The sequence below is a fragment of the Lutjanus erythropterus genome, chromosome 7 (assembly GCF_056507025.1).
Source record: "Lutjanus erythropterus isolate fLutEry1 chromosome 7, fLutEry1.hap2, whole genome shotgun sequence".
In the NCBI taxonomy this organism is placed as follows: Eukaryota; Metazoa; Chordata; class Actinopteri; order Lutjaniformes; family Lutjanidae; genus Lutjanus; species Lutjanus erythropterus.
In genome coordinates this window covers 32,433,262-32,460,303 of record NC_139323.1, presented here as the reverse complement: position 1 = coordinate 32,460,303, position 27,042 = coordinate 32,433,262, and the positions used below count along the sequence as shown (strand labels likewise).

Below are 27,042 nucleotides of genomic sequence, written 5' to 3'. Positions count from 1 at the left end.
ATTATGTTGGAAATTTGTCTTATTTACTTTTTGTCTTGTCCAACTATAAATCAGCAGTGATCACAGGGCAGCACTCAGGGAACTGTTGCAGTTACATGGGAGGAAGCATGTGTAATTTGAGATCCTATCACATTGCCAACAGCCTATCAAAGTACCAATAACTCTTTTACCCTCCCCTCTTTCTCTGAACTCCGATCTCAGCTGCACCTTCGCTCCACCACCTGTCCTTATAGTCCCCCTGCTTCTCCATTCTCCATCCTGATGCACAGTGTAATTAGAAACATGCAAGCCAGCCACCAGATCCACCAGCTTCATTAAGAAACACTGTCACTCCAGCCCTGCTCTCTGCAGAGGTTCTCCTCAGATTCCCGCTGGGGAATATTTTCTCTCCCAGGGGTCCTGCTCTGTAACCCCTTTGACCCTTGAACCCCCCCCCCCTCAGCTGTTGCTGCTTGTTAGATCAAGCTTGCTTTGGACTGCTGTGCTCTTCAATGAAACTTCTGACAACCTGCTAAAAATGGCTGCCAGAAAAAAAAAAAAACTTGAAATCTGTGCATTTTAGCACCACTGTGCTACTCTCTAATTCAAATTACAGTTATTTATGTATTTTATCTGCACCTGTACAAAGTATTTCATTTATTAGCAGTTATCAAATAATTACAAAGACTCGAGTTAATTGTTAATGCTTAATCTACAGCTGCAATGTCTATATATTGTCAGAAAATAGTTGAAAATGTCCATCCCAGTTTTCCAAAATCCAAGGTGATGTCTTTAAATGTCTTATTTTATCCGTCTAAAATACAAAGATACTCTATTTAATATGATATTAAACGTAGAAAAGGGGCAAACCTACCCAGTCAGGTAAGTGAGTTGTTAGATCTACTAGCCCAACATGGCATTTTACTTGTCCTGGGCAAATGGGCAATCCATTAGAGCTGCAACTATTAAATTAAATGCTATTTTGATAATCGATTAATTGGTTTCGGTATTTTTATTTTTTTGGAAAAAGACTCAATGATTTCAGCTTCTTCTAATAATGTGAATATGTTCTCCGATGTTATATTGGGCTTTAGGAAACATTTTTCACCGTTTCAGACACTTTACAGACCAAACAACTAATCAGTTAATCAAGAATATAATCAACAGATTAATCAATAATGAAAATAACCATTAGTTGCACCCCTAATGTTTATTGTTGAGAACTATTTCTGTATGATTTTCTGAGATTGTTAATTGACATAAATCACTTCAAAGAACACAAAAAAATGTCTCGTCTTTTCATAATAAATGTGTAAAGGCAGACAGGCTAAAAGTCCTTCATACTGTAAACTGTCAAGCTTAGCAGGGCATAGGGAGGGATCTGATCTGCTTCACTGCAGTGGTCACATGCTGTTATCCGTTTAAAATCATCAGCTCCATTCAGACAGATAGCTGTTACACACACAGAGGCACAAACAGTCCAAGAGAAACTCTGCAGTCCTTTCTGTCTCTCTTTCTCTTTTGTCAGTGTAATTTAGTATTTTACAGGCCCAAACATTTAGCTTTGTTTTGCCAAACTGTATACTTTATACAAATAATGGACAATGGAATTTATTATTATTATTTTTTTAATTCTCTCTCATGCACGTGTCTTGTTTACACCGGTGCAGCACGTGGCCACAGAAAGGATAAACTTAGCCCCACACAGATGCAGGTATTTGTTTACATGTGCGCGTGACTGTCAACTTGTTTGCCATTGTATGCATCTGCACTGATGCATGGACGCAATTGTGTCCGCTTGTGAAAGACAGAGAGGCAAATCAACTGGCGGACAGATATACTTAGGAGCATGCATGCATGCATGAAGTGCTGTGTCCGAAGTTAAAGGATACCGCAGGGGTCTCACTAACATACCAGCTGCAGCAGTAGGCATCTGATTCTGCGTACAGCAACGACACCCTGAACCCGACACCACCTGTCCCGGTCTTGTCTCAGAGACAGCATGTTCTCTCCTTTTAGGTCCTAGGGTGGGAGGCAGGGAAGAAGCCGGGTGCAGGGTGAATGGTTGGCTGGGTGGGCAGGTGACTTGACAGCACAGACCCCCTGGTCTTGTCTGAGTCTGGAGTGAGCAAAAGGTTGAGCGTTCAATGCACAGCTATAGGGGCCCGACCATTCCATAATCAGCGCCCGCTGTCTTGCCCCATGTCAACAACTTGTTGCCCACCACCTGAGACTCCTTCGCCACAGGTGGCAAAGAGACTGACATAAGACAGAGAGCGTGTTCTGGTGGACATCAGGGACAGGAAGAGGAACATCTCAATCATGGAGAACTTCCTAAAGGATAAAGATATTTGGATATTGGGGAGTGTGTGTCTGGTGGCCACTTTCCTGTGGCGTCGGTGGTGGAAATTATTCTCCCTTAAGAAGAGAGGACAGACTACAGCGTCTGCAGACATACAGGTAATACAACAACAGTAGAGTTTGGATCTGTGCACTTGTGCAACATTTGAACAGGTGTATTTGGAAACATGCCAGAAGTTCATTCAATCTGAATGAATAGCTGAATGATTGTACTCAGCTGTTGTGCTGTGAATTATGGTAGAGGCTGACATGCTGCAGGCCTGCATGATCCGGAAGTAAGGGATGTTATCACAGCATCACCTGTACTAATGCTGTCTTGATGTCAAAGTGATGCAATCTAGTTTGCTTCTTTTCCTGTCACTTTGACAGATTTAACTAAAACCATTATTGGTGATTGTGGCCTTTGCCAAGGAAGTTATGTTTTCCTGTTTGTTTGTCTGTTACGTAGCAGGAACTTAAAAAAAAATGTTAAGATATTAGAATGAAATTTGGTAGACAGTCTGGCCACAGACAGAGGAACAAGTGACTGAGAAGGAGTTCAAAGAATTTCTTAATATTACAGCTATGGACATTTCTAAACATTTTTACTATTTTTTTCATTATATATTAAACTTACTTGACTTTCTATCACAATGTTTATTTTGAGGCAGAGCTCACACCTTGGTGGGACTTCTAGGCTTATAATAAGACAGAATAAGGCAGAATATAAAAAACTGAAAAAAATTCTATCAATAATATATAAACAAGATTAATTATGCAACATTGGAATTAGTATGCATTTTTTGACTCCTTTCTAACAGTGGTGAATAAAGTAGTAAAAATCTGTACTGTTACATTACTGAAATATTGCTCAACTAAAAGTACAAAGTATTCTTCTCAAAAACTACTCGGAGTATTAGTTACTATTAACTGTTGATGTTTAATGCATTATCAATAGCAGGCATTCAATCTAAATCCAAATCTTTAGCCTAAATTGCTCCCAACCCTATGTGGTTCTCCTCAGTCTTTAAAGGTTCCTCCTCAAATCAGTTGTCATTGGCGCCTTTGCGATCAGATAGAATTACTGGCTACAAAAACACAAATGAAAGGTGTTATCATGATCATTATTAACGATGAAAGGTCTGTCCAAAGGCATTTATTAGTTGTATTGTGAACCCCCCCCCCCTCCCAGTTTTAATGGAGGCTCAGAGAATAGAAGTGAAAAACATGTTGTACAACAACAAGTTTCTGACTCCGTGAAAGTGGGAAAACAGTAAGATTCCCCAAAACTACCATGTCTCTTAACTCTTTGTCTCTACCAAATCACACACATTTAGGCTGTTAAATGTGATCTCCTTTTGACAACTAATGTGATGTTTTTCATTTCTATTCTCTGAGCCTCCATTAAAACTGGGAGGTTCACCTCACACTTTGAAAACCTCTGTGTTAATAGATTAGGATGAAATTTTTTTCTGTACTTATAATAAGAAGAAGGGCAGAATTTTAAATGAAAACATTTTCTAACAACAATAAGTAAACAGATTTTGAGGACTCTGCAGCATTGGAATTTGTATGTGTTATCTGACTACTGTTTAAATTACACTGAAAACATTTTTTAAGCCTCCAGACCTCTGGCTAATGGAGCAGAGCAGTAGCTGGAGACATTTCATGTAGGTGGTTTGATTATCATATCTTTGACTTTGGAAAGATGACCCTGGAATATGTGAGCTGTTGGTGTTAGCTGTGGGTGGCCTCATGTCTGCTTTCACAATTAAGAGTTGTGTTTGGTGATGTGAGCAGACTAACAAATTTCAGAACTGGCCTTCGCCTGGAAAAGTCTAACCAGGTCTCTGTGTACAGAGCACAGATTATCAGCAGTAAAAGTGTGGTATCACTGACATCTGTACCATTTCTGCTGTTGTGCTTCTGAGGTGTATTAAACATGTTGCTTTAATAAAACAATGCAACAACAGTAGTGTTTGGTAAGTGAAGCAGTATTTTTGTCAATCTGTAGCAGGTGTGTGTGCACAGGACAGTCAGTGGAAAACCTAACGTCATCTTACATGCGTCACACACTTGTCACTAGCACTGACATCTAAATTCTGTCCAACAGCACTTAACTCTACCACTCCATCCAGACGGGCCTGTGCCCTCTACACTACGCATACCGCATCCAGTATAAACCAGTTTATTATGTAAACATAATCCAGCAGGAAGCAGATGTAATTGACTCCTCATAAAGCGTGAGAGCTGTAGTGCTTAAAGCCGTTAAAGCCTGTCAGTGTCAGCTTAATATTTTTATTAGTCTCGGTCTTCTTGTCTCAGCTGACAGTGGGCTTATTACCACTAGATTTATAACTCTATTTATCTTCTCTGCTACTCTGGCCAGTTCAGGCCAAATGTGTCAACATGTTGTCAGGGCAGGTTTTAAGATGGGTAAAACTGTGATAAACAAAAGATCAGCCTGATCTGAAAGGTTTCAAAGCAAAGTCTGAATTAAAGCTTTGGCACAGAACAGGTTAATCCCATTTAAATGAGATCTGTCCAAGGTGCTGAAACAACCAAGTTCCTCAGCTGACTTCTTTAACTTTCCTGATTTTAAACTCAATTTCAGGAGTCATGTCTCATTTATGCCAAGGTCCACTAACCTGAAAACATGTAGGAGCTTCTTCAGCTCAAAATTTTCTTCTTCAACTCCAGGTTTCAGCAAAAAGTCAGCCAGCAGCATCCTGGAAATAATATATCTGTGTCACAGAAAAAAAAAAAACAAGGTCAATAAAATATTAACTTTGTAGAAAAGCCCATCAGAATGAGTCCATCAGATTGAGATCGCACCGAGCTCCTCTTCATTCTATTAAATGCTCTGTTGTTTTTTTGTCCAAGGAACAGATTAATTTAGTTTATTAATCTGTTTAATTGAAATAATAGTTTAGCTACTTTGGTGCTGAACTAATAATTCTTTCACTTGCTGTGTTTGAATATGGATTAATTCAACCAGCATAAAACAGAATAATTGCTGCTGTGCAGCACTTACACTGCATCATCTTTATCCTGATCTATATTTTTCTCACAGATGCATTCTCCACCAGTCATGCTGGGATATATATTACCTTCCATTATGATATCAAGTTTCTCAAAATAAAATTATAAAATTACTGACTTTGAGGGAAAATAATAACTTATAAACTAAAAATCAGCCCCATCTATTTTTTTTACCATTAGCTTGATGTTTAGTTCCAGATGTATTTATCAATAAATTCTAAATACGTCTGGTCAACCTACATGTATTGGTTCAACTGTTACAATGATTTATTTATAAATATTGGTTTGATTAAAAGTATTTGTAATAAAACTTAACAAACATTTTTCATCAAAATCAAGGAAAGAAGTTAAATTCAATGCATGTCTTTGACCAGAGGCACACAGTAAGCAGACAAATGGTTTTGTATGAGGCTTGTACAGAGTAAACTGTAGCTTGTGCTAATGCGTGTGAGCACGACTAATGTGAGAAGGGCTTCTCCTGCCTCAGATTCTAACACTTGCATAGCTCAGACAAAATTAGCACACAAACAAATGGAGGTGGGATGGAAGAACAGAGTCAGAGATAGTCTCATGCAATGGGTTACAGACTAATAAGACAAAGAATAATTAGGATTGGTTGTGTGTTTATGTAATATTTATTTGATAGATCCTATGGAAAAAGGTCAGCCAACATATGTTTAAAGGTGGCATTTCTGCATGTATAACTAAGCCTCTAAGCACATTTTCATTGCTGTCTTCCATCAGCACCTGTCTTAAATGGTTCTTGGATGTGCATGACTACCATCCATTGTTTGTTTTACAGATCCTATTACTGGCAAACACCTCATATTTTGAAACTAATGTATCTTTAGTCCTTAACATCAATCATCTGCTGAAACTGGATTTTTGGCCAGGCAGGGGAGTGAAAGGGCATCTTAATTTCCAGACTTTGATTGAAAAAAGAGATTGGAAACTATTTTTGATTGGCACTGCCAAGAGTTTTTACTAATGCTTTAAATGTATTCAAGCACAAAGATCTTCTTCCTGTCAGCAAACAAAGAGATTACATTTTGCTTTTACACTGTTCAACACTAAGTAGATTTTATGGTAGAATTTGTTCAAAATTGTGTGGAAAAAAGTCTTTACTTTAAAGTTAGGGCTATAAAGAAACAATACCAGATTCAATAAGTTAATGGATGCATCTTCCTCCTTAGAATAACATAGTTTTCCTATAGTTACAGCATTTCTGCTTCAAATACATGATGTATTTTTACATTGTTGAGTGTATATTGAGGTTTTTTGTGGCTACTGTCTATCAAATAGTATTATTAATACTGTAAAAACAAAAAACAAGTCCAGATCAACACACAGAGAATCTGTCTTTGAAACGGAACCTACATTTGACTTTCTCCTGGCTCCCTGTTTCTTCCTCTGTCTCCCTCTGGTATGAGGACTCCGGAGGAATGTGCTGTTTTCGCCTGGACTCATCTGGCCTCTTGGTTGGTGTCCACTTTCAGCCGTTTGCATAACTCATTACCAGCACAGTGCTGATACATGGTGGTGGAGCCTAATACACACACACATACACACACACTTAGTGCACGAGTGCTTTGTGTGGTACATTGCAGAAGCTCATCAAGTACAATGATTTATTATCTTGTGGTCAAGGCCAGGACTGCTGAACTGCCTTCGAGGGTCTACCCTCAATCCAAAGACTTGTCAGTAGCACACTGACAGCTGGAAATAAATAGATAACTTTTAATTAATGGGTATAATTTAATATTTATGTAAGAATCCACTCATTTTGAGTGAGTAAGTGAATGAGAGTATTTCTATGTTAGAATGTGAATTTGGCATCCTGCCTTTTCCTTCATGCTGGTGTTGAAAGCTATGTGAATGGGCAACAGTCATTTACATCTCTAATGGCAGTATGGCATCCTCTACTTGACACCACAGTTATGATACAGACAGCCAATAATAAAACATCCAGTCAGCAGCATGAGTCATTATAATGTACATGTCCAAAAATAAGCTTATGAAATAAACCCAGACTTTGCTTGTACTGATGCGAATAAATAGATGCAGCAGCCATAGGAGCATGGCTATTTCTGAAATCACACCCTACTTGCTAGCGAGTGCAGCATTTTATATGAGTGTGTAAATTCCATGTGTTATAACTGTTGCTATGCTTGTACATATTTAAATAGGTTGAATCTCTATTTAATATACAACATAAGGTTGAAGCAAGTCGTTTCCCCTGCCTTCTGCAGGAACAAAAAAACAGACACTTACTCATTTGGTGGACATTCAGCATTAATTTGAACTCTAATTAATGTGACACAGGCAAAAAAAAATACAAAGCAAAACAATTATTATTATAGAAAGATACATTTCAAAGGAGGAAACCATGGCTGCTGTTACTGTCAGACAAGCGAGCATTTCAACTCAGCATTCTTAATCTCTGATGACATATCATGGACATTTTATGAACAATTACAGTAAATGTATTCCAGGTTTCTCCTTTAAGTACTATAACAACAGTAGTTTTACTTGTAATTGAATAATATTTACACAATGTAACAGTAGGCCTATTTGTACTCGAGTACAGATTTTAAGAAATACAATATTTCATTCATGCATGATACTAGTTATCTGTTGCCTCTAAGATTTTATGCGGCCTCCGGCCACTAGTCGGGGCTGCGGCACTGTCAGACGGAAGCCCCTCTCGCCCAGCGCGTTTGCCCGATCGCCCTGGCAACCCCGGATGTTTATATCAGCAAAACGGACAAATGAACGTAGACCGTGAAAGAATACGCTGATATTTATTCACTGGACTGCAGAAATGTGCCCACATTAAGCACATACACGGACATAAGCCTGTAAGCGGAGCTGCTGCTGCTACTAGCACTGCTAACGTTAGCCACACTGTGTGTCAGGCTGGCAGCTAACGTTAGCTCTGGGTCCTTTACCCGCAGACACATGATGAATGTAGCTATAATAATGACAATAACCATATGTTAATGATAAAATAAATACATGACCTACATACATAAGTTCGCGTAAATCACTACTTCACTGGGATGTACCTTGACAGACTGCTAACACATGTTTACAAAACGAGAGAAACAGCTAACATTAGCAACACGCTAGGTTAGCATAGCAGCATCAGTGAAATTTGTGAAATAGCACAAATTAAACCAAATTAAGCCAAAACATTCAGTCAAATAAACATGTCAGCACTCACATAGGCTAAGTTCTTAGCTTGATGAAGTGAAGCAGTATTTCCTTGGTGGATAAATTCTTACGAACATTTGAACAGTCCTTGCAACCAAAAGCAGTTACTAAACTGTCCCTGGTGTGGAGGAGATGGTCAACGGCCGCTGACGAGGACGGGGTCCAAAATGGCGGCAGTAGATGCAGCGAAGAAGTTCGAAAAAACTTCAACAACCTCTCTTAGGCGAGGCGAGGCAAATTGGTGAAGGTAACAACACAACAGTGTAGAACTACTACATTATCATTGTACTGTCCAATAATAAAGATAGATACTATAGTTTTGGGTGTCATTACAATACAGACGTAGGGAAGGAGAGCAAGATAAAATTAAACCAAATTGAACATTAAGCCAACATGAACACCTGGCAGTCAAACTGATGTTAGACTTCAGCAGGTGTTTATGATCTGTCATCATATACAGTAGATCTTACATTACAGTCGTCCACCAGTTGGATTCGTGTGTGCATACATGTGTGGAGGGGGTTAGTAGGTCATGGTTCAATAAGGGTACAAACATCAAATAATACTTACAGTAAAGTACTGAAAGTAAAAGTAGGTTACTCATTATGTGGAAGGCTTTACAATTATTGATGCTAAGCATTAATATAATGTCCCAGCTGATAAAGGTGGACTTATTTTAAAATATTTTATATAGTTCTCTGTAGCGTGACTATATTAATAATATATCATTATTAATTTGATAGTTATTTTTTGTAGTAATAATCTGAATCTGCAAAGTAGCTTGAAACTAATACTGTGAAATAAATATGCAGATGTAAAAAGCAGGCTATTAGTACAAGCATTAAGTTGCAAAAAAAGGAAATATTTAAGTGAAGTACAGTTATGTCAAAATTGTTAAGTACAATACTTATTTTAACTGCATTTAAACAAATATATATAACACTTAGAGACACATTTAATTATAACCTAGGTATTTATTTGAATTATGTTGAAACAATGGTTATTTAACAGTCCAGTCAGGTGCAAACAGTTTAACTAATGCTGTAGAAACAAGGGATGACTTGATGCCACATATCTCAGTGAAAGTTATGACAGCACATAGACATGGGGATATACAATAATGCATAGTTACAATAAAGTTGAATCACCTAAAACAGTTTCAACCAAAACTTAACATTATTATGGGCTACCTAATAAGCTGGGAACTGAGTGTATAACATCTTAACACAATCAGGTTAACACAGTTTCACCTGGAGGTCTTTAAACCTGCAGATATGCAGAATTTGTCATTTGTGGATGTACTTGGAGTTAACAAATAGGAGGCATCCCTCCAAAGCAACAATTTAAGCATATACAGTGTAAATTAAAGGGTAACATTCCTAAGATAGACCCAGGCTAAGCCATTGTATATATGAAAGTTGATTTACATACAGAATTATTGACACACAGTGGCTGTATGATGTAAAGGAAATCCCTGTTTGAAAGTTTAAATAAAAAAAAATAGTATGGGAAAGGTTATTTGTAGAAAATTAAGTATTAAGCATACAAAAACCAAAGTATGATGATTTTCAGGCTTGTTAGTACATTATTGAATGACAGCAGGATGAAATTAAACCAAATTAAACATAAAGCCAACATGAAGCCACAGCTGGCAGTCAAACTGATATTTGGCTGCAGCTGGTGTTTATGATCTGTCATCATATACAGTAGATCTGGCAGTGCAGTCATTGACTTGTTGGTTTGTGTGTGTGAATATGTGTGTGTGTGTGTGTGTGTGTGTGTGTGTGTGTGTGTGTGTGTGTGTGTGTGTTGGGGGTTAGTAGGTTGGGGTTCAAGGTAACCAGAGAACAGCTGGGTGTGACCCTCCACCAAAATGCTTTCCTACTGCTTCAAAATTCCCAGGCAGTCATCAGCAGGTCCTGTGGTGAGAGGAGTGATCCTCTTCTGCCCCCCAGTGGTAGAAAGACAGAAGTGCATCCTCCTCATAATTATAACACCATAGAGCCTGCTAATGATTTGCATGTTTTAGCTTAAATTGCTGCTCACATGTCTGCAAAACATACCAGATTTATTTTTATTAAAAGGTTTTAACCTTCACTGAGGTTTCCACTACAAGGAACTTCATGTTGGCCTTATTATTATGACAGAGAATTTAAGTCATTTAGAAGCATGCATCCATAGTCTTGCACATATTGACTGATTTACTATGCAGATTTTCTAAAATGCCTCAATTAATCAACAAAACATCAAAGTAATAGCTAAAGAAAAGGAAAGTAGACAATAATAACAGAAATAAATGAAGTGATAATTATGGTTGTATTCTTGTTTACTTCATCAGTTCCTTCACTAATTATCAAATAACGTACTTTTATTGGTTCCCACATACTGTTATTCATGCATTCATGTATGCATTTATTTCAACATGTATCTTGTATTTGTCCATTTTTAGTGTCAGACTCAATGCAAAGTAGGTTTTTTACATATGAGGAATTTCCCTTGGTGTTTTGGTGCGTAACAGTCAACATAGTAAGCAGAAGAATATAAAGAAAGAAGAGATTAAAATACAAGTACTGCAAATCGAGAGGCATACACAAAATTAGAAAAACTGACAAGAAAATATTAAATATTCTAAAATTATTCAGTATGTTATTTTAATGAAAGAGCTGCACATATCTCGTGTAGGGAATGTACAAACAAAATCTATTTTGGTGGATTTAGTTTTCTAGTGGGAGAAATATCCTCATGGGAATTAGTTAAAGAGTTTAGTCTAATATCGCAAAATGGGCTGCATGTGAAGATTTAACACTCTAAATGGCAGCACAATTAAGCAACCATGTGATATATTTTTTTAATTAAAGACCTATTTTTACTACTGAGGTACAGGCCTGCTGTATATACTTCTGTTTTTTTGGTTTTTTTTTTACTTTTCATACACCTCCTAAAGGGACTGTAGAATTATTTGAAGTGGGGTTGTTTGAGGTACAGTCAGAGGTCAGTGTGTTATATAAAGGTTGTCTGATGGCGATGTAAAGCACTGAAAGGATTGTAAATACATGGTATACTTATAGTGATATGGGCTTTTTTTAGATGGGCCTTTTTTAAGTGGGTAGAATATGTTTTGCTTCTGATCTTTCTCCTTCTCTCCTCTTCACTTCGCCAAACTGGGGGCTTATCGACCACCATCTACTGTATACTGACTATCGAACATGTCATACAACGCCACTTCAAAGAAACCAAACTATCCCTTTAAAATCAAGAAGCACTCGCAACTCCCTGTGAAGCTTTGGCAACCCCTAGTGCGAACTGGCACCCCCACGTTGGGGACCAGTGTATGAATTTAAGAACTATCTTTAACCACCAGATTATTGAAGCAATGTTAGTAGCTTTCATATCAATTGTAATCTGGTCCTATCTACCTTGTTAAAGTAACAGAAATGATAAATTCATGTATTTTTTATCAAGCTAAGAGTTTACACCAGCAGTTTGTGCTGACACTGTGACACCAAGAGGCAGACGGAGACATGAGATCCTCTACTTGAATTCTCCACTAAGCTCCACTGGTTTTCTGTGCATGTGTTTGTGTGTGTGTGTGTGTGTGTGTGTGTGTGTGTGTGTGTGTGTGTGTGTGTGTGTGTTTGTGTGTGTGTGTGTGTTTGTGTTTTGGGGCGGTGGGATTGACAGTCATTCGAGGAGGTCAGAGGTCACCATTTATCCTGAATCTTCTTTCAAACACTGGTCCCATCAAGCCCAGTTGTCTTCATGTTACGTAACGCCGACAGCAAGCAGCAAACTCACGATAACTGAGGGAAGTCGGGTTGTGTGCGTGTGTTTCGGAGTCTGTGTGCACATACTTGTATAGGTTATGTAACTTATTTACAGGCAAGGCCAAACTGCTCACAAACACACACACACACACACACACAGACATATATATATAAATATATTTATATATATCTAAGTGGATGTCATACTGCACCTCTATTCCATTAAAGGAATTTTTTTAGTGTCCGACCGAGGTCGCAACAGACAGAGCTGAACGAGTGTTATCACAGCAGCTGAACTGTGAAAGTACAGACTGTCATCAGCCAGTGGTGACACAAGAAGGTTTGTCAGATAGAAAAGCAGCAGGTGGAGCTGCAGAGATAATGTGTAACCTTATTTCCATTGTCATATACTCGCCAAACATCCATCCTCTGACAACAGTGGAAAAAGCACTAAGGAGTTATTGTATTACGCAATAAAAAGAGTAATTTGACATAAACTCTTCAACCCTGCAAAACCTCTTAGGGATTCCATCCGTAACATTTCATGTTGCAACACGAGGCGCTGTTTAAAACCACATGAATTTATTTGAATTCTAGTCATGACGCAGAGGTTTCTAAAGATACTGTTATGACCTGGCTCAAAACTGGTCACAACAAATAGGAGAACCACCATGATAAACATATTTTGTCAAGTAAATGAACCAAATTAAAGGGACAGTTCACCCCAAAATCAAAAATACACACTTCCCACTTAGATTTTTTGGTGTACAGATTTCTGGAAATGCTGGCCATAGAGACACCTGGCTTCTTTGCAGTATAACGGGACTAAATGGTACCTGTGGGGTTCAAAGCACCAAAAGAATACGTTTGAAAATGCAAAACCAGCGTCTCATCATGACCTGGTTACTCAAGATAATCCACAGACTTTGTTATGAGCAGTTTTATGTGGGAACTGTTTTCTTTCTAATAGAAAAGAAAGTAGTTTCAGTAGATTTTATATATAGATATATCTCCACAGCACTAAGATGCACAGGAACTGATAGGACTCCCTAAAATGTTGTTGCATTACCTGCATCACTCTGAGAGATCATAAACATATTTTGTCCACTGCAAGGGCACCCTAGAGGGCACTAAATTATATTTCATCTTTCTTAGAAACAATCCAGAGGGCGCTTTTGCGTCACTTTTTCAAACATGAGGGGCAGTTGTCCCCTCTGCCCCCTCTCTGAGTCCAGCAGTGCCAGAGTTTACCTCAGCATTTGACACTCGGTTGGCTTTTCAGTTGGAACCTGCCGGCGATTACCTTGGTGAATGACAGGTTGACGTGGACCCTGTGAATGCAGTTATCTGAATGCAATTATTTTTGGTCTCAGAGTAATGCTGTGTCGGGTGAGTCCTGATGATGGTGTGGTAAATTCTTTGTGGGCAGGGATTCCATTTGGGGGGGTTGGGAAACCCTGGATGATTCAGGGGCCCCCAAGCTGGATGAGGACCCGGCCAGAGATCAGAGAGCTGTCACTGAGCTGTTGTCAGGTGGACCAGAATTTCTAGTCTGTTACTGGGCGCCCCTGGCAGCTGCTCTCATTTGAGGTGTAGGTGCAGGTTCACAATATACAGTCCCGTAAAATGAATTTATGTAGTTTTTGTTCAGTTTTTAAATGGAAAATCCGCCACTTTCATATGTCCCCTCTGTGTTGATGGTAAATATCGTCAACTGAAATAATAAATTCCTCAGTGTGCGCCATTTTGACCAAGAAAGCTGACTTCTCCTGCTGCAAAATCTGTTGTTCGTCCTGCATCCAGTGATGTCGCAGGAAGAACTAGAGACTGTTTCAGAAGAGGTTTCTAGTCTCCACCTCCGGGTAGCCAGGGCGCGTGCTAGATGCATATTTTCATCACCTGACGCCAGGTTTTGGCCAACAACTTAATAGCAATAGGCTAGGGCGATGTTAGAAGCTTGCTACAATGCATCCTGGTCTGTGGAATTTATTGCCCCAGTTGACAACATTTACCATCAGCACCATCTGAACACCCACATAGTGGTCAGTTTTTTCAATTGCAATGTGTTGTGAGAATAAAAATTAAGCCAACACACTTTCATTTCCATAAAGGAACTAAAGGAAGCATAATCTTTTTCTGCGAAGTTTGTCACGCAAATTAATCGAAGTAAACAGTAGGGCCCAACTGATACTGCAATTTTGGGGCCACTGCTGATATTAGAGAGTAAAAACATTCCTATATGATATATCAACTAATATCCTCTATAGAGAATATAGTACACAGAATATAGAGCATAAATAAAAATGTATTTTTGTCAATAATCCTTCAAACATGTTAAACTTTTTTAACAAAGAGTAATGGCAGGATTTTTACAGTTTAACAATAAATAGTTGAATAATAAATTAACAGATATAATTTAACAGTCTGAAAATATATCAGGGTATGGAAACACCACTTTAACTGCTATTTTTAATAATAATTTAAAAACACACACACACAAATAGAGAAATATACAGTATGTATATATCAAGCCTGAATTAAGAAAATAGATAGAATATTCATAAAATGCTGCATATGAAGCTCACAAATAAAAACAGTCTGCATTATGTTCGTAAAAAAAAGAGAGAAGTTCTTATATTTTTGCTTATTGAACTACATATATGCCAATACCAATATGACTGACATCACTGTGATTGGCCAAAAAAAGGCTGAGAAAAAAGGCTGGTAAAAAGTACAAACTGTAGAGGAAGAAATGAGTTAAGTCTCAAAATATGGAAAGTTAAATGTCAGTATTTGAAAATGTGTACTTTGCTCAAGTAAACCTGCCGAGCACTTTCCACCTCTGTGTTCATTTCAGTATTTGTTTGCCAGGCTTTACTGTTGAAGTGAACTCAGTTCACCACAGCAGCAGCCATTATCCTGAGCCACACGTTTGTTGCATGTCACACAGTCTATTATTGTGACTCTGGACTCTAAAGCTTGTTACATTCATGTTGTTCAGGCCGCTGCATTGAAGCGATATTGGATTACTGGACAGTCTGTGCAACGAGAATAAGCATTATGTATTGTCTGTGTCTTCCTGCTGAGTAACTCTATATGTGGTGAGAGTGGCGGGGCAGCGTCGGTCTCATTCCTAAACGCTGCTTCTATACCACAGTGGCTCTCGTCTTACCATGTAACCTTTTCTGTGTGGGGATTGCATAGATTGTCCAACAGGGTACAGTTAAACCTCCCACTGCCCTCAACACCAGACCCAGACTAATCAACCGCCACTCTGCTCCTCATCGTTCTTTGTACCAACAATTTTGCCGGATTATTCTAGTTATTTTAATTTTATTAGCAATCTGTCGCAAGTTATCAGACACCTTATCTAGTGGTTGTGACGTAAGCAACAGCCTGATGCGTGACGAGTCCGATATAAGAAAATAATTAAGGTTGAAGTGAGGAATATTGCAACATCTTTATGGGCTAACCATGATTGCATTATTATGAATACGGTGTTTAAAGCTGCACTAGTCATTTTTTGATTAACAATGGATCAAATGCTCATGTGAAATCTAAAAGTGGTTGCTTGTAGAGACAAACCCACAGAGAATAATGAACATTTTCTACCCCTTAAAACACTGCTGACCCTTTTTTATTTTGAAAACTCTGGGACTGCATTTTAATGTGGATGAGGTTGAAAATTATCACAAGATTTTCTTGGAAAAGATCCATCCAAAACATTACAGATATTACAGTGACATTATCTGTATATATATCTGTTCAACCAGCAAAATCGTCCGTCTCTGTATCTGTATTCGGATAGAAGAAAAGCAGTGGGTGTGATTTTTACAATAAGTCGCGTTAAATCGAGCAGATGTTTTATTTTATATTATTTATTATTGTTTATTTAAATAGCCATAAACCAGACTTGTCCAGAATAACCAAGTTACAAACAAGTTATCGACCAGCCCTTTGACTAGCTGGTGAGCATAGCGGAGCATTTAGCAGCTCGAGAGCAGGAGCTGTTAAAGATCAAAACAGAACTATAAGGAGAGTGACTATTGGTCAAACTTGACTCCAGATGAGTGCTAATGTTGCATCGTGCCCGCTGGATGTGCAAACAGGCAACTGCTCACTAACATGTTTGCCGTAACAGCTTTATAAAGTGATAATATGTTGTGGTCGTGTTTGAGATGTCCTGCCTATCAGCCAATTAGAAATAGGTATTTCATGTATTTTATGTCCATATATTGTATTTTGCGAAGAGCAATAAAAAGGACAGTCCACTCAAATTGTATGTAAATACACATATTGCATTATGCATTAAAGAATAAGTCACATTTTTTATATATTTTAAATGCTTATTATTTGTATATATTTCTGTCATACTATTGCTATATTAATTTTGTTATATATTGTAGTAGTACAAACTTCTATTTCTATTTTCTAGTATTTTCTATATATTTTTTCTGTTCTGTAACATGACTAATTTCTCTCTGGGGATCAATAAAATATTTCTGATTGTGATGGTTACTTGTAGTAATCCAAAGAAACAGTTGGCTGGCAGGTCCTCAGTTACCAAGTAACATATTTGAAATATCTTATAAATTACCCCCAAATCACCCCCAGATTTCATGGTTAGGTATGTAATAATTAGCATTTACCATTTTCACATAGTTGGTGGTAACTGCAAAGCAACCAATTTGAAATTTCTCTGAATTTACCTGCAAATTACCCCTAAATTTAATGATAAGTATGTGATCATTCACAAATGTTATTTTAATGCAAGTAGGTGGTAATTATCATTTCACATATTTGAATTTTTTTTTTTTTAATTAACCACAAATTTAATATGTTACTTGGTAATTACCACCTGCTACATGAAAATGGTACTTGTTAATTGAATTAATCAAGAAATTTGTGGGTAAGATATTTCTTCTCTGTTAAGTACATTCTTTCAGGCTAATGTTAGGTGAAGTGGCCCTTTAAATCTGTGGACAGCTATAGCACTGGCCGTTTATATGTCAACCTCTGACAAACAAAGATGTTGCATTAATGTTTCCACACCAGGTTATTGTGAAAACTCATTTCCTGATCAGTGATCTCCTTTGTCCGTCCAGTGAACAAGCGTGTATTTCCACAGTCTTTACTGTACTCTGTCTGCACTCGCTCAGTGTCCTCTTTCATTCTCACCTTTGCTGGTCAATTGCCGCTGGGGACACGAGTGTTAAACCTGACAGCTGATGAGCTGTCCGTACTGGGAACAGAGTATGGTGGGTCAGGTTTTTCCGGTGTTGACAGATGGGTGCCAGTATATAGGCGCCGGCGCTTTGTCGCCCTGCCTCCTCCAGATATGGCTGTACTGAGACGCGGAAAAGTTTGAGGTCAATGTGCACAGTCAGACACGTCTCAATAAGTGTCAATCGTTTGTCTGTTCACGAACATGAACTCTTGTGTGTGTATCTGTGTCAAATCTCAGCAACAACACATGTGCAGTAAGTCTCCTGTCCCACAATCCTCTTCTCCCGTCCTGTAACAGCTCTTAGGTTTCAGTGGCATCACCTGTTTCCTGTTTTCTTCTGTCGTTTTGTACCTCACATGGCATCAACAGTGATCCTGTACTGGGAAGTTTACAGACTCTTTCTAAATCCAAATGAAGCCAGTCTTTTTTAGATTGTCTTAACTAAAATTTTTTGCTCTTTGTAAAATGTTAAACTGAAAACCAGTGGTGGAAAGAGTACTGGAAAAGACTCTATTTACATTTCTCATTTTAAGTTTTAGTTTGGCGCCAGACAAAACAATGTTGAATGAGGTGTAATGCATCCTTGTGTCCTGGTTTTCATTGGTGTACAGTCTTGAAAATCAACTCATAAAAGCACAAGATCTCTAATTATGGCACAGAATTACAGTAACTTGAGTATTTGTAATTAGTTACTTCTAATTAGTTACTTTAAAGGTGAAGTGTGTAACATTTAGGAGACTCTACTGCCATAAATGGAAAATAATATTCATATAAACCTTTTCATTGGTGTATAATCACCTGAAAATGAGAATTATTGTGTATTTCTTGCCTTAGAATGAGCCATTTTTATCTACATAGATTGGGATCCTCTTCCATTGAGCTGCTCTGCCATGTTTCTACAGTAGCCCAAACTCCACAGATTAAACACTGGCTCTATATATGGCCTGTCATGTCTTTCGCGAGCTTTGTGGCCACTGTAGTTTCTCCTGCACCTTGACAGGCAGGTTGGTTGCACTCTGCTGTTTCACTGTTATACCACTAATTCCTACACATTGGTCCTTTAGATAAACATTGATAATAAAGAGACAGGACTTATCCTTAGTCACAGAAGCATGGAAGCTAAGCAAAGTACAGAGTCAACAGTAAAAGGTGTTTTGGCCACTTAAATGAAGTCTGCGTAGGGTATATTGTAGGCTGTATTTATAATATTTTCAATACTTTAATTTGCCATCAGAATAGCCTCTTCTGATACAAAAACACTTTTATATAAGTCAAAATATCGCTCTCTCCAAACGAACCAAACTCCACAGGCAGAAGCAGCAATTTTAGGAGTCGCTGGTCCATTGCTGCCTTGATTTGTTAGTTTCTTTGTGTTTTTGTGACTTAAAATAAATTGGAGTTTGGTTGGTTTGGAGAGTGCAATATTTGGCTTATATAATGGTGGTTTCCTTTTCGAAAAAGCTGTCTGATATCAAATTAAAGCATCCCTTTGAGTGTCCCAAAAAGAACTGACAATAATTTGATTTCCCAATAACAACAAAACAAAAACTGTTGTTTCTGAGAAAGTCTCAACCCTGAGACCCCAATTATGCAATATGTTTTGCTGACACATCCTCTGGGTAAAAACAAATCAGTTATGAGACCCATGTGGCATTTGTCGAGGTTCAGAAATACCCACAATGCTTATGTCTGTAACAGAGGTCCAAGTGGTTAATAAAGTTTTTGCGGCCTTGCACACGCCTGCACCTGTCACCCCGCTTCCTATTATAGAATAATGCAAAAACTTCCACATAGGATCTGAAAGTAAGATCCATCTGATGCGAAATATGCCGTATACTTGTACTACTACAGCTGCTGAAACTTTACGTGAGTTGTTTCTGATCAGATTCGGAGTTCTTCTGTTCTTTTTTATTGCCTGTACATTTCGTTTGTTTGTCTTACTTTTTACAGCGTCATATTTCAGTCCCGGATTTTTGGGATTTTGACACCTGCCTGAAGGGCTTTTGAAGTGGCTCAAATGTCACATAGCGATCCTCTACAGCATCTCCCCCCTAACCCACATCAATCCCCAACTGCACACCCGAGCCCCCAGCTCTTATCACTGGCCACTCAGTCCCCTGACGTCCACAGGGGGCTGCACTTTAATTTGGAGGACAGCCATTGCTATTCTTAAAACTCATCTGTGGTGCAGAGTTAAGGGAGAGATCTCTGTTCTCCCTCTGTTTTCTTCCCTCCTGCCTGTAGCTTTGTCTTGGTAGTATGCTTTTTGTTGTTGTGAATGGACTTGATTAGCGAGTGAAAAGTTTTTCCTGTTTGTGAGGACGCCCAGTTGCAAACCAGTCATGAGCTCCAGCCTTGTAAACTCTTTAGCCAAAGTCTACGACCCAAACCCTCTTCATGGCCAGAAGCCTGGTGGAAGGAAGCTCTCTCTTAATGGATCAGACAAGTCTCAAGCTTCTTCATCTTCATCATCACCTGCCTTCTCTCATGATGCCGCCCTCCGCTGCGTAGAGACCAGAATGGACTCTCTGAGCTGTCAGATGGAGCGCCTGCTCAACATGCAGCAGACGGTCCTGACCCGGCTGGACGTTTTGTCCCAGGACGTGCGGGGCATGGGTCGGGATCTGGCCTCCATGCGTGAAGAGGGCCACAGCGGGAGACGTGGGTCAGGCATCGAGGTGTGCAGGGAGCTGCGCGGGGCCGTGGAGAGGGCCAGCGAGCGGATGGAGAGTCAGGGAAGAAGGCTGGAGGGGGTGGAGAAGCTGGTGGAGGGAACCCAGCAGGTGATCAGCTTCATTGGGGAGGTGGTGAAGAGCTCCAGGCTGGTGGAGCTGCTGTTTAAACAACCTGGAAACAAAGCTGTCAAGAAGGTGAGAAGATGAACAGCTTCACAAGAAGAAAAAATATATTGGTTGACTGATATCACTGGCCCGATATTGGCCTTTCACAGCTATATCAGTATATATACTATAAAAATGAAAAAGTTGAGAAAATTCAAGGCTTTTTTAGACTCTTAAAGCTTTAATTAATTGACTTGAATCTTTGAGGTTTAGAAACTATCTATATACATTATAATTTCATTGAAGTGAAAGTGAATAATGGTTAATATTTTAATATTTTCAGTTAAAATCATTTAATTTTCAGGCACCAAATAATGACAAATAATTTTCACAGCTCACTGTGGCCATTTTTTTAGTTTCCAAATATCAAAAACTGAAATTTATCTAAAGCAGGAAAATAAATTTTCTCAACAAAAGATTTGAACTTGGCAAAACTTATTTTGGTTTATTTCAAAACTCAAAAGTGTATTGAAGTAAGTTGTACATGATGTTTTTATTTTTTTTTTCTGAATACACATCATTTTATATGTAATTGATCTTTTAACTTAATTCAGGTTTAATATATACATATACTTTGTTTTCGATTTGTGTGCTTTTTTAATTTTATACTTATTTGTAGTTATTAAAAAATGCAGGTGAAAGTTAACTGTTTCAGTACTGATATCAGTTGAGAGATCATTGCAAAAAAAATGTCTGTTTAAGTCATTTCAACTGATATGTCAATATCAGTCAGGATTTTTTTTTTTTTTTTTTACTACCAAATATTGATAATGGCATCAGCCCTAAAAATCATCAGCCTTAATTACAAGCAAGGATTCCCTGCAAGAAGTGGTTCAAAACAACCTCAAAATGAATTATTTTTCTATCAACTTTTCTTAACAGAACTTAATTGTCATTATTTGTTAGCTAAATACATAGCATTTTACACGTAGTAAAAGGATCAACCTTTTACTTAATTCAAGTTTAATATATGCATAGACTTTTCTCTGTCTATTTGCTTTTTAATTTATAGTTATTTATAAGGCGAAAGTTTACTGTTTCTGTGCCCTGATATTGTTTTGGACAATAGCATTTAGTGTAAAATTCTTTCACACCTTTGTAGGATCATCGCAAGAAATGGTGTGTTTTGGCTGACATATCAATTATGGAATTTTTTACTTCCAAATATTTATAACAGGATCAGCCCTAAAAATCCCACTCAGCAGCCCTAATTACTAGCAAGGTTTTTTCAAGAAGTGGTGCAAAATAACTTCAAAAACAACTGTTTTTCCATGTACTTTATCTCCCACAGTATAATGTTTCCATACTGGCTCTGTTACTGTGTCGTTAAATGGCAGCATAGTGAGAGGTCTCGCTGCATTGTGATCATAGCAGCAGAGGCATTAACTGCTGTCAGAGTGGCTGCAAATGACATCTTGATGAAATATGTGAAATCTACCTTCTGTGGACACCTTGCAGTTTGTTATTCAAAAGTCTGAACTAAAATGGAAAAGAAAGCTTTTAGGGTTTTTTTGCCCCGGACACCTTGGTCGTTGTTGTTGTCGAAACTTTTGACTCTTCTTTGTGGTAACGTTTGACTCGGCGGCGCCCTCTAATGGATATGTTGCTCAACATCAATGCCAGCGTAAAGGAAACATGGGCAGTGATGGTCACATCATTTGAAACAAATCTATTTTTGTATGCAAAGGGAGCACAAATTAGCCTTTACATGTAACTAGTTACTCTCTATTAGATAAACTGTTTTAATCTAGCACTTGCTCATAACATAACTAACAAAACTATTGTGACACTTATTAGTGGGAATGATTTTGCGAGACAATTTTCAGATTCATTGAAAAGTAATAATTGACATTTGTTGAGACTGAGGCATCTCTGCAGGACTACAGCACATTTTTTGCTGCTTTGCAATTTGGATGCTGCACTTATTTTGATTTTGATATTTTGATTTAATTGTGCAGCCATAAAATAAAATTTAAAAAGCAGCATATCTCTACAAATGGCTCTCAACAGGTTGTCTAATTCCTTCTCGCCATGTAAAACTGCTCCTCACTCCTTAATCCTGATAGGGCTCCTTGTAAATCTATTATTAGCTCGACTGTACTTCAACATGTCGTCCTCTGTAATGTTAAGTAATTTTCCTTCGCGCTGTGATTGTCATTTACCTCTGAGGTGTCGCTGATTAGAGTCAGACTAATTTTCTTATCTACACTGTGTCTTTATCAGCAGTGTGTGGGTCTGCAGCTGCACAGCATCAGTTCAGCACTTGTCTGGCCTGTTCTGACAAGGCGACATGACTGCACAGATTGATTAAATGAGCTGTTGTGCTTGTATGGAACCACACAGACACTGCACATCATGCATGTTTATTATTCTTGATATTATGGAGGATTGTTGCAGCCAAAATAAATAAACAACTTGACAACGATGATAATAAATTGATATATTTGAAATCCACCAACAATAAAGTTAAAAATAAATGTATATACATAATTCTATTTGTAGGAAAAATGATAGAAGCTATGTGCATGTGGGAGCAAGGCATGAGTAGTCGATTTTTGCACTCTGATATTTGATTAATCAATAGGTGAAAGGCTTACCCCAAGAAGCAACAGCTCCCGAAGCAGAAACGTAAAAAGAAAATACAGAAATAAGTTTGGGGAAACACAAAGGAAAATGCAATGGAAAATAATTAATATCATTTATATTTATTAATATTAAAGTATTTAGATATTTATTTAAATGTATTTATTTATTTGATTTACAGTTGGCCACAGATACTTGGAGTAACATGAGGAATGCACAGAGGACTGTATCTGTGTATGTTTGTGTGTGAGATGGAATATCTTACATACTTGAATTCTGCTGATCCAGAAGCTCTTTTTAGGAATGGGTGTGTGGTTAAGCAAACAGATTTATTACACCAGACATTCTGTGGGGTGGGGGAGTGCAAAGGGAAATAATGCAGGAATAAATAAGAAAATAAATAATTCAATAAATAAAAAGGAAAATTAAAGAGCAATGTAAATTTATGTCACATTTTATAAATAATTTCACACCTGCATTTATTTTCAGTAATATTTTTGGTGCATTTAATGACATATTAATTTATATATTGAGTCATTTATTAATTTTTGATTTCAGCAGGTGTGGTCCTTCATAATGATTGCATAACTTTTACTGCTGAATATCTGTGTATGTTTGCGTGTGAGATGGAATATCTTACATACTTGAATTCTGCTGATTCAGAAGCTCTTTTTAGGAATGGACGTGTGGTTAAGCAAACAGATTTATTACAGCCGACAGCCTCTGTCAGACATATTAAACATTTTTACTGTAACGGCAGTCACCTGAACTTTCTACAATACTGTAAAAATATCAGTGTTGCACATTGATATGTTTATCCTTTGTTGATATCGGCCTTGTGTTATGCGCTGTAATGTTTGTATAGTCAGTGTGGGGAGGTGTGAATCAAACTATTTCCTGTGTCGTGCAGCGTGTCATCTGCTACAGATGATATGTGACCTTTCATCTTTCTCCTGGACGAAGCATCTGTCCCCAGAACATCAGACTTGAGTTATGGGGGGAACCATAGAAACACTAACAAACACTCTGGCTTGCTGTCTGACTGTTGTGCAAATGGAAACGCACATATGACTCTGCTGTTTCCATCAGAAATCAGACTCCTGCCTCCATAACCATAGATCACTTTTGACAGCTCTGACAAGTGAAAAAGAATCGCTGAAAATATTAAACCTCATGGCTAGTTTGGACTTTTAAACCTTGTTCTAGGTTTGTCCATGTCTATTACTGTGTGGACCCATAGTCTAATGTTTGATCTTTGTTTCTTCTCTTTACGACAAGGTAAAAGATGACAAGGATAAAGCCAAACTCAGCCTGAAGGGCTTGAAGGCCCAGAAGAAGAGGAAACCTCAGGACACATCAGGTGGGCTCAAACATAAAATCACCAGAGTTTATGTAGAGATGTTTGTTCTTATGATCTGCCGGAACAGATATGGACTATAGCCAGAAAAAAATGGACTTTTGAAGCCAATATACACAAACTCATAATTTAAACAGTCTTGATACATACCTTAGAGGGGTTTTTTTTATTGTGGGACATTTTCCAGTTCAACTCATCAGTGCTTTCTGGTGGGCCAACGATGCAACAATGTCCAAATTTCCTCAAATCTAATTAGGCATCATTGTGCTGCAAGTTCTTGTTAGTTGTCATCCTACATACACACCGCTACAGATACCCAGTCTAGCTTTAATATAGACATGAAACCCAACACAAAACTGCAGGAATTTAGGGATTTCACCATCTGAATTCTATAATATCATTAAAAGATTCAGGGAATCTGGAGCACTATCTGTATGTTAGGGGCAAGGATGATCATCCAGATTGTTACGCGTTCTACCTTCAAAAGCCAGCATCTGTGATGGTATGAGGGTGTGTTAGTGCTCATGGCATCATGGGTAAGTCCTGTCCCAACTTTTTCTGGAATGTGTTCGAATATAGGTCGAAAAGTTTATTTATATTTTACACAACACTCCAACTTTTTTGCTATTTGTACATCTTTTCTTATTGTTAAATATGGACAAAAACCTTGTTGCAAAGGTAACAGCTGCTAGCTTGTTTATGTTTGTATCATCGGCAACCAAGTTATTAAAGCATGTAAGCTGCTAGCTTGAAGGTTATTGTTGTTGTTTCCCATGCCAAAGGGGATTTTAAAACAGTAACATGACAGACTGAAATAGTTGGCCAATGGCAGCTTATTCCAGCAGCCTACTTCCTGTGAAACTATGCCATTTCTAGAGACACTAGAGTGGTTACAAAAATGCATAAAATATATACAAGTGTCTTTTACGATATCATAGTGGAATAGTCTCCATGCCAGTGTCATTCAAGACACTGAAAACTAAAGTTATTTGAATGCAACATGGTGCTAATTCCTTTGTTTGTTTTGTTTTCCCCACATCAGACACGTCCTCGCTGAATGAGCCAGTGCTGCAGGAACAGGTGGAGAAGCTCAACAGGCAGAACACTGAGCATTCCCATGGAAAATCAGAGGCGGAGAATCAGAGGGGGGAGGACCGGGGAAGTGGAGGAAGACTGCAGGAGCCGGCCGAGCTGATCCTGGACGGACCAAAAGTCTCTGCCGTCCAGTCAGAAGAGATGAAAAAGGAGGAGCAGGAGGAGGGGGATGTCTTTGAGGATTCAGAGTCAGAGGAGGAGGAAAAGACTGAGGATGTGAGTCCAGAACAGCCTGGAAAAGTGGAGAATGATGGGAAGAAAAAACATGGAGAAGAAGCAGGAGAGTCAGAAACAACCCAGAGTGTCATTGCAGATATTTGCAAGACATCTCTTCTGCCACCAGAGAGGTATTTATACGTGTTTATTTATTTATTTTTTTTATTTATTTTAATCTGTTGAAGTCACATTTAAGAGCAAATTCATAGGGGGAAGGAGAAGAAAAATAAAAGTAAAGTAAAATATTCAAGCGCTCAATATTTCTTTTATGTTTTCCCTGTGTAGCTCTGAGGAGGTCAGTGATGTGGCCACTTGCAGCAAACGTCGAGTCACGGAAGAAGACCTGGTGAAAGATGATCTCAAAAAAAGCAGGGTGGAGGACAGTGAAGTGGAAAATGCTGATGGAGCGGTGGTGGTGGAGGGGGCGGAGCCACAGGCCTCCAAAACTGATGAAGTAAAGGCTGAGGTGGAAGAGGTGGGGAAGGAAGGCGAGTCAGAAGTGAAGGAATTTATTATTGGTGAGACATTTTACTTTTACACTGGTTGAATGCATGAGAAACAATACAAGGAAATTGGGGCCATATTTATGAAGCTTCTTAGTACAAAAAGTCACTTCTGGGGACGAAATTGTCTTACAATTAATGATGTTTTTTAAGGATTTCTTTCTAAAGTTAAGACTCTTTAATCCTGGTAAACTTAAACTAAAATTATGTAGAACTGTATTCATAATTACATTTTAAATAAAGACTACATTTTATTGATTTCACTGTCCATTCTATGCCTCTTATCACTAAGAGTGTATTTTCTTCTATTTTTTCTTTTCTTTTTTCTTTTTTGGGTCATGTCTCATACCAAGCAATGTGGTCAACCACACCTCCTCACTAAGATAAAAGTTTCCGTCCTCCTGCTCAGAGTTGCTCTGAGAATTTTCCTAAATATTTTTGGCCAAATTAAGAAGCTCAGTAATTTTACCTCTCAGATCACAGGAGCTGCAGGTCTACCACTGCCTCAATCCCTTGCTTTTGTCATTCTGTAACTTTTTGAAAGGTTAATTTTAATTCATCAAAGACACACAATAATAAAAACAGACTAAACGATGGAGGCAGCGGGACTCCAGCAACTCCCATATTCTGCAGTAAAATTGCTGATTTCGCCAGTGTCGTTTGGTTGGCTTGGAGAGAGTGATATTTGGTTTATATAACAGCTGTTTCCTGTCGGAAAGGCTCTCTGACAGCAAAATAAAGTCGTGAAAACAGTCTATATCTTGCATAGAGTGCAACTTATACAGGTTTTTTTCTGTGGTCCATTTTATTGCTGACCCTGTCTACAGGGGGGTGTCAACTGTAATCTAGGTAATACACCGACTATCGATAAGTACCTTAAATT

The 27,042-nt window shown here is 38.2% G+C and overlaps 2 protein-coding genes across 4 annotated transcripts in view; one reads left to right on the top strand and one right to left on the bottom strand.

Moving 5' to 3' along the window:
* serpinb1 (serpin peptidase inhibitor, clade B (ovalbumin), member 1) overlaps positions 1-6,865 on the bottom strand; it is a 41,182-nt gene extending 34,317 nt beyond the window's left edge. The window contains exons 1-2 of the mRNA XM_084723566.1: positions 6,739-6,865; positions 4,968-5,063 (exon numbers count right to left, since the gene is read on the bottom strand). The gene's annotated coding sequence lies outside the window, so the exon portion shown is untranslated. The remainder of the gene's footprint in view (positions 1-4,967; positions 5,064-6,738) is intronic.
* mylk4b (myosin light chain kinase family, member 4b) overlaps positions 1-27,042 on the top strand; it is a 46,905-nt gene that overhangs the window by 12,624 nt on the left and 7,239 nt on the right. The window contains exons 1-4 of one of the 3 annotated variants that reach the window (XM_084723564.1): positions 1,995-2,439; positions 24,267-24,348; positions 25,388-25,787; positions 25,942-26,174. In XM_084723564.1, the coding sequence (XP_084579690.1) occupies positions 2,302-2,439; positions 24,267-24,348; positions 25,388-25,787; positions 25,942-26,174 (853 nt within the window). In that variant the 5' untranslated portion in view covers positions 1,995-2,301. Of the gene's footprint in view, positions 1-1,994; positions 2,440-19,670; positions 20,436-24,266; positions 24,349-25,387; positions 25,788-25,941; positions 26,175-27,042 lie in introns of those variants that run through there. The other 2 variants (XM_084723561.1, XM_084723562.1) reach the window with 2 other exon arrangements.